Source organism: Podarcis melisellensis (assembly GCF_964234715.1).
Source record: "Podarcis melisellensis genome assembly, chromosome: 3".
Taxonomy (NCBI): Eukaryota; Metazoa; Chordata; class Lepidosauria; order Squamata; family Lacertidae; genus Podarcis; species Podarcis melisellensis.
Window position 1 is genome coordinate 59371208 of NC_138530.1, and position 17956 is coordinate 59389163.

The following is a 17956-nucleotide window of genomic DNA, read 5'->3' on the forward strand; positions in this document are numbered from 1 at the left end:
GTCTTCTCCTTCCCCAGCGTGCTGCTACAGGACTTCTTCCGACCCTCCCCAAAGCCAATTTGGATGCATTGCCCCCCCCCAGTGTGCTACCATAAGTGCTTGAATGGGCTTCCAGTGGTTGGGCTCACCTGGGCTCCAATAGTGGCCATCCAGGGGCACCTGAAAGGCTCACAATAGGAGTTAAGGTTATGACCATTCCAATTGCTCTTCAGACTCTGGTATGAACCAGAATGATTTCTGCATTCCCACACTGCACTGGCAATTCCATGCCCACCAATATTTTTGTTTGAGTCCATATGTACTAATTGAACTTGAACATGATGGGGATATGCCTATGGATATCGGAAATAATTCAGCATGTGTGCATAACATTGTACTAGGGTGTCCACTTGAATATGTTGTCCATTTGCACAATGGATTCCCACTTGAACACTTATCCCAATGTGCATCCCCATTCTAGCGAACTAGGTATAGAGTAGAGCAAGTGATCATTGCCCTACTTGTCTTCCTTACCACTGAGGGGATGCCCTTCTTTTCTTCTTCATCCATTTCAGTTCCTCTCAAAGGGAGGGATCACCAAAAGGTCAAAATTCCCCTAGTGTGCCTCTGCCACTTTGTTTCAACACTAGTCTCAAACCCTGTAGCTCCAAGGCTCTGTTCTTGGAGTTTCAGATGACTTGGGAATCCTATACTGACCTATAGGAAGCTCTTCCCCAAATCCGATTATCATTGCCTTTTTGCTTCATCATTTCATCACTTCCTATATCCATGTACCTGTCCCACATCTCAATTTTGCCCATTGTGCAATACATGAATTCCTTCTTGGATCTGACATCCATTCATCACTCTCTGTTCTTATCTTTTTTGCAGTGATCTAGAATGCAATAATCAACATATTCCTATAGATGGTTTTTTTTGTATCTTCATTTTTTAACTTTTTAAGATACGATGCGGAAATTGTTCAATTTCGTTGTGTACTTTTTGATGCGTTTTATTTGCAGCTTATGACTCTTTTTGTTATATTTGTAATTAATTATTTTCCCGCATGTTGTATGCCGCCTTGAGCATGGCTTTAACTATGGAAAGGCAGCATACAAATGAAATGACTGGATGTACGAGTTTGGGGAGAAAAATGAAATTCATTTACCCAAACATGTCTCACTCATAGTGGGGCAATCTGTGTCCTGCTTTTATCTAATGTACAGATGGTATGAGCCCATTATGAAAGGTATATACTCTAATGAAACATAGTTCAGTATCAGTAATACTTTCATTACTAAGATCTACCACTGCAGTGATGTCAGAATCCCACAGCTTGCAGGGGAAAATCTGTAGTTCCATCTTCAAATCTCAATGCTAATGAAACTGTGCATGCTCAGAGTATTTCTTTTTTTTAAAATCAGAGCTGGAAAATGTAACAAATGCTTGTGTTTCATAGATCTTATGTCATTATGCATTGTGCTTTTCTCCATCTCACTGTTAAACGTCCATTACTCAAGATTAATAGGTAAAATAGGTTATTCCCCAGAGTTTTATGGAACAATTTCTCTGCTCAGTTGCAAAGAAACAAAGCCACTCACAGCTTTAAATTTTTTTTAATTATTTGGAGTACTAACAAATGGAATGCTTTAAAAAGTATTTCTGCTTTTGGCCAGACTTTAAATCCACCTCACTAGTGCTTAATGACTAGTATTTGAAGTTACACCACTGCTTCCCTCAAACTGCTAGCAATATCATACACAATATACTTTTCATGTAGAAAATATAATACATATATATGAATATTTGAGATGATTTTTTCCCTCCCTCTCTTGTGGAAAGATGCATTTAACAGTTGCATATAATCACAGACAAAGCCAGTATGTAGCTAACACTATGCTGACATATTTTAAAACCTCAAAAATAAATAATTATATACAAGAGAGGTGGTGCTTTGTCAACAAGATAAAGATTTACAATGGAAAAATAAACAGTATTTGAAAATGTATAAGTGAAATAAGACAGTTTAAGATTACTACATGGTAGTAAAAGCAAAGGATATGCTTAATTTAGTGAAAATATAGGCAAAACCATACATTAATCTGTTGGTCAGACAATACCTAGGACTCAGGAAAATTCTACCGTTTCATCTTATTGAACTAGGGTATTTTATTAATTTTAATTCACAAGCATTTCTATTCTCTTATTTTTCCCTTAAAAAAATTATCTAAAAGAAATCTCACACTAAAGCTACTTTCTGGAAGCCATTAAGAAAGGGAGATAATCATATACAAATTTGGCCAATGCTCAGATACAAATTTTTCTTCTCCATGGAGAAGCCATTCAACCCCATTAGATTATTGTCATCAGGAATTATTTCGTTCACATTTTGAGGTGAAACACTTGTCTTAGCTGTTTAATTCTAAATAGGACCTAAGCAGTTTCCAGTTCAAGTGACTTCCTTGTAACAAAATTCTAATTCTTAAATATATGTGATGCAGTAGAAAAGTGTTGTAATTAACCATACAATATTTGAAATGATATTAAGGGTAAGCACTCAAATTGCTGTTGTACTCCATACCTAGGAATAATAGCAGCATATAATATGAGGGGAAATCTATGATTGGCCATTTGGAGGAACTGCGATCCTATACAAACTTACCTGAAGTGAGTCAAACTGTACTGGTGCTGAACAGTGATAACATTGGGGTTTGGGGGGTTTTCCTCTAATTTTTGTTGCATTTGGCTAGTTCCTTTTTTTAACCCCAAATTTTATCGAAATGATAAATGTAATGTATATATTTACAGTGAATATTACTAGATAATTTCCAAGAATTAAGCATACTGATTCCAGTGGATCTAAGCATGATTGTTGCAGCCATGAGTTGTAATTCAAGGCACTTTATAAAAACGTGGGGAAGTAAAAATGTGAATGGTAGTGTTGATCAGGAGGATGGTTTGAGTGCTTTGTTGGACGGAAATAATGAAATAAAAAACATGAATGAGATCACCTCAACTGTGTTGGTGGATTGATACACCTTAGTGCACACAAAGTATGCTCATGTGCAATCCATCTTTTACATTCCATGTGAATATGAGTAAAATGTGTAAATGTGAACCGATTAACAACCATATGTTCGAATACTCTGCTGTGCACAGAGAGTTGCCCTATCTCTACAGCTCTATTACTTCAGTAGGCCATGGGATAGTGCTAATGTTGGAATCATTTGGGAAAGTGTCCATTCATTTTCCAACCAGGAGTTCTCATGTATATAAGGAGCTCGTAGATTAAGGCAAACTATGTGAAAATGTTACATTTTCATCCATTGTAGTAACAATAAAAAATTACATTTAGTGTTCTGCATGGTATGCAAACCTTCTCATTTGATAATAGATTAGGAAAGATCATCTATTGTTGGACCAAATTCCTTTTGGTCCAGGACTATGCAAACTTTCAAGTTAGCACAATTCTTCATTAGGCACCTCTAAAGGCAAAGAAGCACTTCCCCACTTTTGCCATTCACAAAGCTATAAATATGGCCCAGACTTTGCAAGCAAGATTCAGGGTATCTTATCTGAATAGTTTGGCCTTGTGCCTTTAGGCACAAGCATTCATTAATTCAGCAATAATAGGCTTTCTCGTAGGGAAAAGATCTCTAGAAAACGATGCACTGAACACCCAAGAAGGAATTAAAAATATATATCTATATTCCGTTTAAATAAAGGCAAATTTAAAAAGTCGCGAATTTGGGGTTTTTAGGGTGGTCTTAATTTTTGCAAAGATACAGATGAAGTAACATATAACTAATACACCACTGGGGAAAGACAGAAGTTTGACAAATGTCTTGATGCAGAAGTGTCAGCGTGACTATTGTGTAAGTGAAGACATTATTCAGATGATGTATTTCCTAAACGAGGACAACTGTTTTTTCCGCTGAAGTTGGTAGACAAACAATAACTGGTTAAAGACTTTGGTATTTTTTCCTCGTTCTGTAATCAAGTCCTTATTCGTTCTTAAGCTTCATGCTTTTTGTTGAATTTTGTTGTTCCAGAAATTCAGAACTTTGTGCTGTGGCTCAAGGAGTCTGACATGATGATGTTTTTGTAGAAGTTGTCTGAGTGAGTACTGTAGTATCCCTTCACTTTGTCAATAACCTGATGAACCGGGATGATTGATGTCTGCTCTGTGTCCACTTGGACATATTTTGGTGAATGCTTGTCAAGAAAAACATTGTCTAACAAAAAGGAAGAGAATCCATTAGTCAGTAATGTTATTTTCTAACTGCATAGTTATCCACCCACAGGGAATCCCTTAGTATGAACAGTCATAGATACATTTAACTTCTATATTTTTATTTCTTAGGAAATGTTGTGAATAATATGCCTTTGTGTAGTTTATATTGTAGTATGAATTCACTTCTGTTGTTCATTTTCCACAGCTGGAAAACTAGCTTGAATTTTCAGTTGAACCTAGCTCTTTATTATTTCTGTGCTGATTTATACATGATCTCAGCTTTAATATGAGTGTTGCACTAAATATCCTCCAGTGAACATTTATGGTACAAAAATGAGAGTAAGGGGAGAATTCAGGGACCAATATGCTTTTCCTTCTTTTTTACACGTGCTCACCAGCATTCACTTCTGGGTGCTTCCACGCTAGACATTTAGTGTGGAATTACCATGCTTCAATCACTCACTTTTTACCGAGCATCTACACAAAGCAGCTATCCAGTCACTATCATCCTGTGATTTTTTTGTCTTTTCTCAGACCTCAGAAAATCTCAACATTTTTCAAAATAATTGCAAAGTAGCTTCATCTCCATAGGAGCAGATGCACTTGGTGCTACTCTTTTTTCCGGTGTAGGGTTTTGACATGCACAGCGATGTATCAGATACTGTAGATGAACCTATCACAATTCAACTCGTATTTACTATAACCTTTGCAGCGTGTGGCATTTTATCACTCTGTTTGCTATAACACTATCATGCATACTAATCATGGTGGTGACTGGGAGGTTTTGTTGTTGTTTTGAGTATTTTAACACTCTTGAAGTAATGTTTTCAAAATTATACTCAAGAAAACATTTTAGCAATAATTTAAAACTAGATTAGCAAAATATGAGCTAAAAAGGTACCTATTGAAAAGGCTGTAGTGAATGTGTACTGAACTTCAAATGGCATCTGAGGTAATCTGCCCCTCCTGTTTCTCCACCCACAGCAGCCATGTCATGCTCACTGGTGTGGACAGAACAGTGGGATGTTCACATACAAGAAGTGCAACATTCCTGGGAGTGTGGCAAGTCAATTGCAATTCCAAGTGTAGCTTAGTACAAAAGTGATTGGGTAGTGCCAGGACACAGCTACCCTCTCAGCTGCTAACTTCAGCCCAATTCCCCCCCTCTTCTTGCTCCTGGAATTGTGATCCCAGCCAGCTGGGGCTCACGTTGTTAATGCAGTGTTGCCACATAATTAGATTTGGCAACACAAAGACAGTTCAGAAAGAGGAAAATGCTATTATTTTTAGTCCAACCTAACTTTCTCTAGATTGTACTCTTATGGATGGGGAATAGGTAGACATTCAGACTTTTCCTGGGCTCCAGCTCCCATGAGCTCTGGTCACCAAGCTAATCAGGGATCAGTGGTGCTGTAGTCCAGCAACTGCAGGTGGGTCACAGGTTCCCCAGTCCGGTATAAGGGCCTCATTGTTAATTTAAATTGGAACGGAGGGATAATCCTTGTTTTCTGTTCCTTTGTGAATGCAGACTGCGCATTTCCACTGAAATGAATCCCAGACTCTTCAGCTGCTCTGTGGACATGTACTGCCTGCAGGTTTACAGGTGAGGATGAGACTACGTGCTAAAGTAGATTTGCATCTGCCACTGAAAATTGTAGCCCAGTGTGAAAGTTCACTGCTGCAATTTGCAGCATCGTATATCTTGTGTTGTTACATTGTGTTGATGTGTGTTATTGTAATCTATGCATTAATAGGTGTCAGTGAAAAGCACACATGACTCAGAGACACCAACGTCTAAAAAAGAGGTGCCTGTGTCATAACATCATGACTAGGGATTCTTATGGAATTTGTTCAGTACTTGCAGATTCTAACAGGAATCAAACTGATCCTGCACCATCCAGAATAAAGAGTGGATCAGAACTTAGTTTTTTCACTGGCTTCTGTGGTTCCTGAATGTTCTGACACAGGCATCAATTAGAAAATGCATCAAAATACTTTTAACATGTTTGTGGGAATTTTAATGCACATTTTTACATCTATTTCATTTAAACTGAAGATTAAAGTGACAGGTGAACAGATGCAGAACTGATTCAGACCAGGGACAGACTGATTTATCCATCCTAAGTCATGACAATCATGATAAATGATATTGTGTGTTATTGAGTAGAAGGGAGAATATTGGATGCCATTTTAGGCAGCACGGTGTCTCCCTTTCTATGGCTTTAACAGGCAAACTGCTTTGAGGTTTTAATACAACCAAGCAGTATATAAATGCTGCAAGTAAACTAAACAAACATTTTAAATAAATAAATAATTGGTTGTTAATCTTGTTATTCCATCATAATCAGTATCATCCTGAGTTTGTACTGAATAAATCACTTCCAACCATTGAAGCTTGTACACACTCTAGAACAATATTTGTATGATTCAGACATTAACAGCAGGCTAAAAATTATGCTGGTAAAGCTTTGCTGGGCTGAATTTGACCATTAGGTGGAGCTCAAGTAATGAGCAATCATTTCCATAGTTTGGAGCATACTATATTTATGAACAATTAGCAAATAAGACCAAACTGTAATTACTTTATATGGCCTAGCATAAGGCTTTTGAAACAGTGGCTTTTTTTTTTTTACTATTAACAGCTTTTGAAATAATTTCTTCATGAAAAAAGGTTATCATACTTTATATTGACAAGAAAACACTTTCAGTTCTGCTTGCTGTGACAAGCAATACTCTAGATGAGGCAAACCAGTCACTAGATATAAAACAAAAGGTAAAAGCAGTTCTCAAAAGAATGTATAATGATCCCAAATTATAATGAAGGGAGTTTAAGACAGGAATTACTTTGATCTGGAAGTGAAGAAAAATAGGTTGCAAAGATTTTTTTTTAATCTCATAGAAAGAAGAACAAGCATGCCATAGCATATCAGAGTGAATTTTTTTTAAAAAGCAGGCAAGTATGTTCAGTGATGCATAGCAGACAAACCTTTCCCCTCTGCAAACATTCAAATAGTGCTAGGTCTCCTAGCTTATGATGTGATCTGAATTTCTCTCTATTGCTTTTGAAAAGGCTTGAGGATGACATTTCATTTCACATTATTTGTGTTTGTTATATATCATACTTGTATGTTTAATAAACAAACATATTTAACTATGTGAGCATAGTTTTTTAAATGCTATGTGATTTTAAAAAATCAACAAAAAATGTAAAACTGGTCATGACCTTTACCAGAGAAAATGGGAAGTTTAAGAAAGACACTCTGTTTGTACCTAGAGCATCTCTTAATATTTAACTGAACTGTGCCACATGATCCATATGGAACTTTTAAAATCATTTTTTTATTATGTATCCTAATCAATACCTGTTGAACCTACTTAAACACAACAATTTAACCAATTATAAACAAAAATTGCTTCAGTTAACTGAAAACTTGAAAATGGATACAAAAAAACTCAGTACTAGATAATACAATAGAGTAATTTCTTTTTCAATTACCGTACATGTATGTGCTTAATAGTGCCTTTTTCTCTTGGCTTCCATAACCTACTAAAATTTGTATTTTGAGTTTTAAAAAACCTGTAGCAGAACTTTCTGAGAAAAGAATCTGTGTAGTGTGACATACCATCTATGGCACAAATATCAGCTGTGTGTTGCTTAAAGAAAATATATGGAATATAAAATAGTATTGAACCTGATTTCAGCCACCTGGTAAGTATATTTACATTTACAAGCAGATTTACATTTGATAGCTAACCAGTATGTGAAGCGTTCTTGTGTCTTGAATCACTGGCAATCAGAATTAATGACAGAAGAAGTTGCATAATTTAAAATGAAGCAGTATGTATGATTAGCAAGTCTTTTGTGCCATGAGTTGGAACTTCATGCAAGTGTCCTCACACCAGCTTTTGAAAATCATGCATTCAGCCAAAGTGATGCACACTGTACCTTGAATATTCCACCTCTGATGGAGAAATGTTCTTAGAAGACATTATCTATACCATAAACATATGAGTTTCGGAGTCAATTCCAGGGAACAATAACCAGTATAAATAACTGCTGTGGAAATATACATCTACTATAACATTCATCAGAAATCAAAGATGAGCTTAAAGCGCTAAACTGGACTGCTGCACAAAGAGGTAATAACTAGGTTCAGATGGGATGAATAAATATAAGAACAAACAGCAAATTACAAAAGCAGCACATAAAATGAAACATAATACATTAAGCATTAATGGGACCCCTGACCGTTAAGTCCAGTCAAGGATGACTCTGGGGTTGCAGCGCTCATCTCGCTTTACTGGCCAAGGGAGTTGGCATTTGTCTGCAGACAGCTTCCATGTCATGTGGCCAGAATGACTAAGCTGCTTCTGGCGAACCAGAGCAGTGCATGGAAACGCCGTTTACCTTCCCACTGGAGGTACCTACCTATCTATCTATCTATCTATCTATCTATCTATCTATCTATCTACTTGCACTTGACGTGCTTTCGAACTGCTAGGTTGGCAGGAGCTGGGACTGAGCAACGGGAGCTCACCCCATCATGGGGATTTGAACCACCAACCTTCTGATCGGCAAGCCCTAGTCTCTGTGGTTTAGACCACAGCGCCACTGCGTTGCCCACAGAAAGTGTGACTAACTTGTGTAGCTCCAGCTCCCATCAGTCACAGTCAACATGGTTAATGGTCAGGAATGATGGGAGTTGGGAGTCCAGCAACATGAGGAAGGCCAAAGGTTAGACACTCTGGCCTACTGAGAAAACATCTAACACATGATTTAGTATATTGTGCCTAGGAGCTTTGGATTCGTGATAATCCATAGATAAGACAGATATAGTGATTCTTAAATGATAAACATGGTTTTAAACAAACCACCACTATGTGGTAATATGGCAATGATTGTGGCTTTTGCACTCTGGCAGAGAAAGCTCTAATGAGCTCTGTAACAAAATAACATCTCATATATTAAACACAAAGTGATAAGCAAGAAAGTAAAAGGAGCAATTAGTAATGCTCCACTGAAGAAGCCATTGACATCACATCTTGTTTTGTTTTGTTTTAGTTAAGCCTCAGTTCTTGGAAACCTTAAAGGTAAATAACATAATTAGTACCAAAAAGGCCTGGGTGGTCTCATATTTGCACAATTGAGGCTAGACTGCATCAGAGGTGCTTTAGTTACAATGGTGTGAAGAACACCAGCTAAAATTTAATGGAAGGCAAGAGGATACTCGTAGGTTTCCCACATCACTTTCAGAAATCAATTCCTCTTCAGCGAGATGTCACTCCCAGCCCTGGCACTTAATTTTCTGCTTTATGCAGAATTTAGCTGCAAAAAAACTACATTGCAATATTCTATCTTACAAATTAATACCTAGAATATTTAACATAGTTGTATCCAAGTACTCGGTAAATACTATCTAGTCTTTCTACTTCTATGCAGCTTACTATTCATGCTATTCAACTTGCCAGGAAAGTGCTTGTTACGGGAATCAGAGCCGATGCATATACAAATGCCAGACTACCTTTATGCCACTACCCTGATGCGAAAACAGGTGGAAAGACCTTTGTGTGGAATGCCTTGACATACTGGCACATTATGATTTTTTTAAACCAACTTTTTGTATAGGGAGCATGAAATCAAATTGTTCCAGGAGAACGGGCCTTTTCTGCAATGGCTCCCAGGGAGGCTCACCTGGTGCCTTCGTTACACATCTTTAGGCAGCAGGCAAAAACATTCCCCTTATTATAAGCCTTTGGCTAATTAAAAAAAATCTATGGCCCATTAAACTGTAGGAGGGGTAATTTCTTTTGTCTGTTACCGTTGCCGTGTTGTGTTGTGTTTTTTATGTTGTAAACTGGCCTGTGATCCTTGGATGAAGGAAGCTATAGATATTTAATAAAGAATAATAAAAAAATGATAAATAAAAAGAGGACTTTGCAGAGGCCCGTGCAGCAAAAAGAGGCCTGTGCAGCATCTGTGGTCCCAGAGTTCTTGAAAAATAGGGTCCATAGACTGCTTATACAGGTAGTTCTCCGAAAGATTTAGGTGGATGCCTATAATTTCTGACACATGTGAGTAAATGAACATTGTGGGCTGGCAAAGGCTACCACTGGGGTGGGAATTGTCCCAATTTGAGGCAATTTTTTTCTTTCCTTTGCAGCCCCAGCCCACATCCTACATTGTTCAAGAGGGCTCCTACCCCCCCCCCCAGGCTTTTCAGGGGCTACAGAGGAAAGAGGAGGTAATGGGATAAGCTATCTTATCTAAGGCTCCATGCCAAATTAAATCAAATGATCATAGGATCTCAGAATGAATTGCTGCAATTTAAAGACTTACATTTCCTTTTACATGACTCACCAGAATGGCTGCTCCTTTGAAGGTATGTATTGGATGTAGATTTTGATTTAGAAGTCAGGTAGGTTGAGTTAGAACCAATGGAACTGGAAGATAAGGACTTCCCCAGATTGTCGGAGCTCTTCTTAATTATATTAGTTGCTGTTTTACTCCAGTCTGAAATGAAATGAAAAAAAATGTAAGCTGCCTGTAACAGTATTTCAACTTAAAATAATTCAGGCCCTACAGATAAAGAAAGCACCTGTCACTTTCACTTCTTCCTTGTGTGCTTATTTGTAGCATGCAAAGTAGGAACTCATGCATCTCCCATGGGATGAGATGTAGAACTTCCACCTGTGTAAGGATATGCCCAAGACCTAGCCTTGCACATTACACTGAATGCATGAGTGGCCTGTACTTACCCTATCATCACTTTTATAATGCCACTAATACAACATACCATAATACAACACCCTGCATAACTTACATACTGTTGCACATCACCCCAACCTCAGAGCGGTGCAAGATTCCAAGGGTTCCAAGCACTTACCCAGGGTTTGTGTTTCTTTTTGGGAATAAGACACAGCACAGACTGTGGTGTCTTTATGATATTTGGTTTATGTGTGTATATGTGTACATAACATATATACAACCTCAGTCTACGATGAAGGGCTTCGCAGACATCCAACCTTGTGCCCTGCCTGCTGTTTTACTCCTACCTCTAACCTCTCTAAGCTCTGGCTTTATCTGTTGAGGGAGAAAGACCTCACCTATTTGCCGTCTCACACCGAGTCCCTTTTGATCCTTTGTTGTCTTAATGACTCATCAACTAAGCTATCACCTCAACACAGAATCTTGACCTAGCTTAATTAGCTTTCACACTTGCTGATTCCAGGGGATTAGAAGTGTCTAAAGTAAATGTAAAGGGACCCCTGACCATTAGGTCCAGTCATGACCAACTCTGGGCTTGCGGCACTCATCTCGCTTTATTGGCCGAGGGAGCCGGCGTACAGCATCCGGGTCATGTGGCCAGCATGACTAAGCCGCTTCTGGCGAACCAGAGCAGCGCATGGAAACGCCGTTTACCTTCCCGCCGGAGCAGTACCTATTTATCTACTTGCACTTTGACATGCTTTCAAACTGCTAGGTGGGCAGGAGCTGGGACCGAGTAACGGGAGCTCACCCCGTTGTGGGGATTCGAACCGCCGACCTTCTTATCGGCAAGTCCTAGGCTCTGTGGTTTAACCCACAGTGCCACCCACATCCCCTAGAAGTGTCTAGCACATAGCTTAATACACATGGGTCTGGCACCAAGAAACTAACACTAACTGGGTCCATAAATTTAGGATGCCTGACTTCCATAAACTCATAACATTACTAATATAATACACTGGCAAAGTTTACTCTACTGCAGGATAATAGAATCAGAGCTTTATGAAAAATAATGGAGGGAAAGGGAGCAATGCCAAAAGATCAAAGGAAACAAAGAATAGTTATGGAACAACCTGTCCAGGCTATCTCCCCTGGCACCATTGCTATGGTCTTTTTCAGCATCAGGTCAAGGCCTTGTTATTTACCCAGGCCTTAAAAAAAATTGTGCTTTAATCTGAGACTCTCAAACTTATGATTCATGGTTTATTGTATACCTGCCAGAGAAACCAATTTAAATGCTGCCTTTACTGTTTTATATTGCATTTTTAATATAGTACTTTATTCTTTTAATTTTTGTGAGTGTGTGTTATTGGGCAGCTAAGTAAGTGAACAAGTAAAGAAATAAATGTGGCAAAGCCTCAAAAAGGTGCTGAAAGATCAATCTTGGTGAACAGTAATAATCTTAAAGGGAGAAAAATGTCCAACAAGTTTTAGTTGATAGGAAAATCTTAAATGGGAAAAGGCTGTTGTTCTCAGTACAACATCTTTCTGCCTCTTCTATTCTTATTTTTATGAAAAAGAAGCCAAAGGCAAACACAAGGTCTCATAGTGAACTTAATAGTTGGGCGTATTTTACTGTTTATGATGAATATTTGTAGACTTCAACCAGATATATGCATTCACTTTATAAGGACACTTTGTAGCCAAATTACATTTTCAACTCTTATTACACAAGCCCATACTAAAGGATATGGGAGATTTTGGTAAAAAAAACAAAGAACTATTCCAAGATCCTTTATGTGTGTGTGATTCATAAGCCACACTCTTTGTTTTGCCAGCATTCAAACATGCAAAAGAAGCTATTTAACTACACAAAAGCAAGTCTGAGAAAAATCTCCATCTGCCCCAAGATTCAAGCAGGATAGAAAGCATGAATGTTTCTCATTTTGGGCGCAGTGGGCAGGCTCAGAGTATTTAAACATTTCCAGTCTTGGGAACATAGCCACTGACTTCCCTGAATTCTATGAGGACACAAAAAGCATATTCTAAGCCACGTGGTCAGTTTTTTGGAAGTCCAGGCCATATAGAAGAAGTGGCACAGATTCATGCAGAGCCTCCTGGTACTACTATTACAGTGGATCGTTTTAACTTTTCTTATTCCTAAAAAAAATATAACCCATTCCAGGAATTATTTACGATGTAGTTCTAGTGGAACTGGGCTTAATTAAATAGCAAAAGGATGACTACTGGACAAAAGGAGGAATTTCTGCATTTTCCACGCAATCACTCAATGAGAATGTTGTTACAGACAACATCAGCAAAGTGTTTGATCCTTTCAGCTTTAACTCTCTAACAATACCCAGAAAGATTACAATAAAAAACACCAAAAATCTGGGGGGGGGGAGGGGGAAATCAGACTATACATTGTTTTAAACTGTTTTCAGTGTTGTGTTTAATGGTTGTAACCTGCCCTGGGATGTTATGGTGAAAGGCTGGTAATAAACAAGCAAACAACCCACCATATACAGTGGTACCTCAGGTTACAGATGCTTCAGGTTACAGACGCTTCAGGTTACAGACTCCGCTAACCCAGAAATAGTACCTCGGGTTAAGAACTTTGCTTCAGGATGAGAACAGAAATGGCGCAGCGGCAGCAGCGGGAGGCCCCATTAGCTAAAGTGGTGCTTCAGGTTAAGAACAGTTTCAGGTTAAGAACGGCCCTCCAGAACGAATTAAATTCTTAACCCAAGGTACCACTGTATACTGGGTAATTAGTCAATTGCCTCCACTTATGCTTCTAAGGTCCCAGAGTGTGGAGTGAGGTTAACACAATGCCTTGCTAGAGTTGAGTATATCTGTGTCTGGTCATTGCCAGGATGGGAGACCTCATGAAAAACCATTGTAAGCAGCTTATTTACCTGAGTTGTCTGCAAGCCTGAATCTACCGCAACAGAGATGCCGTCTCCACTGTTTCTGGACGTTTTCTTTCATGGCACAATGGAATATAAATATAAATAACCCTGAAATCAGAGTGAAAAGAATGAAATAATTTAATGCTCATAACAATTGTCAGATAGAGAAAGCACTTTACAGAGAATGATTTTCTGTTGTTGTTGTTTTGTTTTTTGCTGTTGTGATTTGAGGACCCCCGATCCCCGCTTCGGGAATAAAGACACGTGGACACAGTATGTAAGGTTAATGGGTAAGGAAAAGGCCGTAACTTTATTGATTACAGCATGTGCGAAGGTATTGGCTTAGGCATTGGACCACGGAACATTAGACTCCACCCACTCATAGAGGGGTGAGTCTGAGGAGGGGTTAACCACCAGGAGGGGGAGCCTGTTGATGCTAATACAACTATAGGCTCTCTCCTGATGTCACCGAGGGTCGCCCCCCGCCACACGGGCATTGGACAGGATCCACGACTGCCGGATTCCTTTAGCGGAATACCCAAAATTGTCGGGGAAGGCGATGGCCACACCTTGCCCCCCGAAACACCAACAACACATTTCAATGCCTAACCTCCAAATACCACGAAAGTTGTGACGGTTGCTACAAGGTAGGCAAAAAAACCCAAGAGGCCGGGCCAATTTAGCCAATTGGAAAAAACTCCTACCAGCCCCCCTGGTTAAACAGGGCGACCAACCAGAGGTCCATAGCAAAGTCTCAGGAAAAGCTAATCTAAAGGGAGTGGAGGGTGGGTGACTCGAAGAAAATGTGTGCGCAGTGGCGGGGATGGCTGGCGTGGCTGCATTTGAACGGCAAGCTACGCCCCCGCCAAGCTTCCCTATTGGATGCCCAACTGGGGAGGGGCGTGACGCGCCAGCCCTGGAGTTGAAGCAGGGGGCGGAGCGCCCCCTGCATGACGTGGGAATCGTCTCCCGCTCACAACCCCTCCCCTCCGGGAGTAGGAGAGGCTTTGTTGGACACTACAAATAATTTCCCAATGCTTTACTGTATTTCTAAACAATATAGCAGCATGAAGCCTCTAGTTCTAATATATAGATGTTTGCTTCCTTTAGGTTCATCCAACACATGGGCTGCGGTTTCATAGTGAGCAGACAGGTTAATTAGGTCAAATGATGGGTGCATTTCACAGCAGCACATAATTTAAAAAAATTAGCATCTTTTGTGCAGGATAACTTTATTCAGGATACCAACAAAGATAATGTCCTTTCTTATCTGAATTTCAAGTTTTAAACACTTGCCTATTATTTCTGTTATTTGTATATTATTGCCGAGATAGTGGAAAATTTCAATAACTTATTGATTTAAAAAATCTACCATGTACTGCTGCAAAGGCATAGGTGGGCAACAACAAAGGTCCAATGTAGGGTGTCTGCATACACAAGTCCTCATTTGGAGAAGCAATAAAACTTGGAGACATTGCAGACATCTTTGACACAACTACAGATCTGAATTGAGAGCAACGGATCCAGTGGCTCTCACAGGGACTACAGCTTTTAACCTGTTGCATGAAGTGACTTTTTAAAGCTCTGGATGCTCACTTGGCTCACAAATGCCACCAGAGGAGAGATAATCTGTATACTCCTATGAAAAGCCTCTGCAAGAGACACATTTTGTAAAGAAATCCCTTCACCCTTATTAATTGCCAGGCTGTATCTCACTGAGTCCTCTGGCTGGGAAGAAGCAGTATCTTGAGCTTCACAGATTAGGTAGAAGCTGCTTGGCTGTTTCTGTCTCTTCTGCCATGGCAAATACCAGGCGTGGCTTAACCAGCTTTGCTTTGGTCAAAAGGAAAACTGCAATTTAGTGGCAAAAAGGCTCCTAATTTCTCTACGGGGGAGTGGAAGTGGAATTATCAGAATATATGTTTTATAAAGGGGAGATTAATATAATTTGATTTATCTTTGCATGACAGCACTGAAAAGAGTATGGGAAGAAAACTGCATAATAAAAACAGGAAATGAAAAAGGATTGTATTGCTTACTTAATTTGAGGATGCCATGCCCCAACCTCACAAAACTGTAGAGTAAGATTTGTACAGTATTCAGATTGTTATGCAAGCATATTAATGAGTGTTTTCTAACAGGTATCTTACCTGTGCATTTATGAGAGAAACAGCCAAGATAACTCTGCTGAGCTAGTACCTAGTTAGGTTTGGACATATTAGCAAGTACATTAGTACAATGTTAAAAACATACGGTGGTGTGCTAGCCTACTAGATATGCATAGCAGCATAATTGTTTAAGAGCTGCATACCTATGATATAGTGGCATCTTTTAACAATATCACAGTATAAATGTTACTACTAAAAAAGTATCAAGAATGAATAATTCCAGTTCTTGTTTACTTTAAGTCAGTGTTGTCCAAAAATTTTTCAAAGAGGGCCAGATGTGATGAAGTGAAGGGCCGTGAGGGCCAACCAAAGTTGTTAACATTTTTTAGGATTAAAGTTGTTGAGATTTTTTTAGGGTTGAAGTTGAGGGGGTTTTTTAGGATTAAACCAACCGGTAGACCAGATTAGGCCCCCAAAACAGACTTGGGGCATGCCTGCTTTAAGTCATTCTAACCAGCTGAATAACTAACTAATACACACTGCTAGGATGATCTGTTAAACTGGAAACATATTTCTCCCTAAGAGCATTGGATTCTTTGGGAAGGCTGTAAATGTTGAATTTGTTTTGGAGCTACCAGTGGATTTCCAGTGTACATCCTCTAATAATTCTGTTGAGCTTTGGCTTGGAACCCAGATTCCGTCACCCTTCTCCATAAACACTCCATGAGCACCTCCATTAAAGTCAAGCCTCTGGGTAGCTCTGATGAATAATTTTTGGCCTGTGGCTTTCTTTGAATGCAATATGTTTTGCAGATCAGTCTTTTTAGGAGGAAAAACTGCCTGATGATTCAATAAAATGATGCATGATGTCTCAGATATCAGAATTGTTTCTGCGTGACAATAACCTTGATACTAAATATGGTACATATTCAAAACTGAATAAAAAGAAAAGAAACGACATGTAGTGAAATCAGTTTCTTGGTTACACATGTTAGGGAACAAGCACAAGAAAGGCGAGCTCATACAATGGGGACAGAACAGGAGAAACAGCTGAAATATGGGATTTTGAAAATTATTTTTTTGAATAAATAACCTCCTCGGGAAGCTTAGTATTGGTTTCACGAGTAGACTAGAGATTGTGGTACCCCCTCAGTCTCTCTCCTCCATCTAGGCAAGCAAGAGGAATTATATATACACATTCCAACTGGGCAAAGGCATTCAATAAGGGCATGCAGCAAGGCCAGTGGGGGGCATGGTCAGGGGAGTGGTGTGTGGCCTAAGCGGTCAAACAGAGAGGGCTTTTTATATCTACCATCTCTAGGTTGATATTAATTTCGTTTTGTTTTTGCCAAGTAGAGCTCCACTTACCTTGCAAGGAGTTGAAAATACAGAAGAGGTACACGAAGGGCAGATATAATGGCCCCCAGGCAAAGAAAGCGAAGCCCCAGGTCATGCCTAGTAGGAAGGTCAAGCTAACCACACTACGGAGGTTCCTCAGAATCTCTTCCCGCATAGTCCGATTGCTTCGCTTTCCATTTCTCCCGCAGATTTGCATCATCACCACAACAAACATGGCAATGTTCATGAGAAACATGATTCCAAAGTAGCCAACGCAGGTCACATAAAACACACTAGTGTTCTTTATCCAGCAGCTGTAAAGAAATAAACTGTTGTTACGATACTGCTGTTACAAAACTGGTTGTGTATTTTACTTTTGTCACTATGGGCTGATCCATACATTACTCATGTGGTGTGGTCACTGCTTCCTCATGGCTGGGTCCTCAGGTTGGTGGAGCTTTCAGAAGTAATTTCTTTAGCCACCTGTTCCATGTGTTTTCTGTATGCAGATAGGACATGAGACCCAACCACCTAGAAGCAGTGAGCACACTGCAGTGGCAACATGAATTGGACATGAGATGAAAAACAGCCTGTTCTGGACAGTTACACTGGAATGGTCAATCAAATTGTAAATAAAGGATCACACATTTTCTGATGGCTTGAAATTAGCCCAGTGAAA

At 39.3% G+C, this 17956-nt stretch overlaps 1 protein-coding gene and 1 long non-coding RNA gene across 5 annotated transcripts in view; one reads left to right on the forward strand and one right to left on the reverse strand.

The window, feature by feature from the left end:
- Positions 1–1576: 1576 nt before the first annotated feature.
- ADGRG6 (adhesion G protein-coupled receptor G6) overlaps positions 1577–17956 on the reverse strand; it is a 100338-nt gene continuing 83958 nt past the window's right edge. For 3 of the 4 annotated variants that reach the window (XM_081905137.1, XM_081905136.1, XM_081905138.1), the window contains 4 exons: positions 17308–17591; positions 13838–13939; positions 10572–10724; positions 1577–4214 (listed from right to left, as the gene is read on the reverse strand). In XM_081905137.1, coding sequence (XP_081761263.1) covers positions 4036–4214; positions 10572–10724; positions 13838–13939; positions 17308–17591 — 718 coding nt within the window. In that variant the 3' untranslated portion in view covers positions 1577–4035. Of the gene's footprint in view, positions 4215–8159; positions 8207–10571; positions 10725–13837; positions 13940–17307; positions 17592–17956 lie in introns of all 4 variants that reach the window. The other variant, XM_081905139.1, reaches the window with a different exon arrangement.
- On the forward strand, positions 4221–6282 carry LOC309366550. The gene is made up of 2 exons (XR_014166757.1): positions 4221–5434; positions 5675–6282. It is a non-coding gene; the product is annotated as an uncharacterized lncRNA (long non-coding RNA).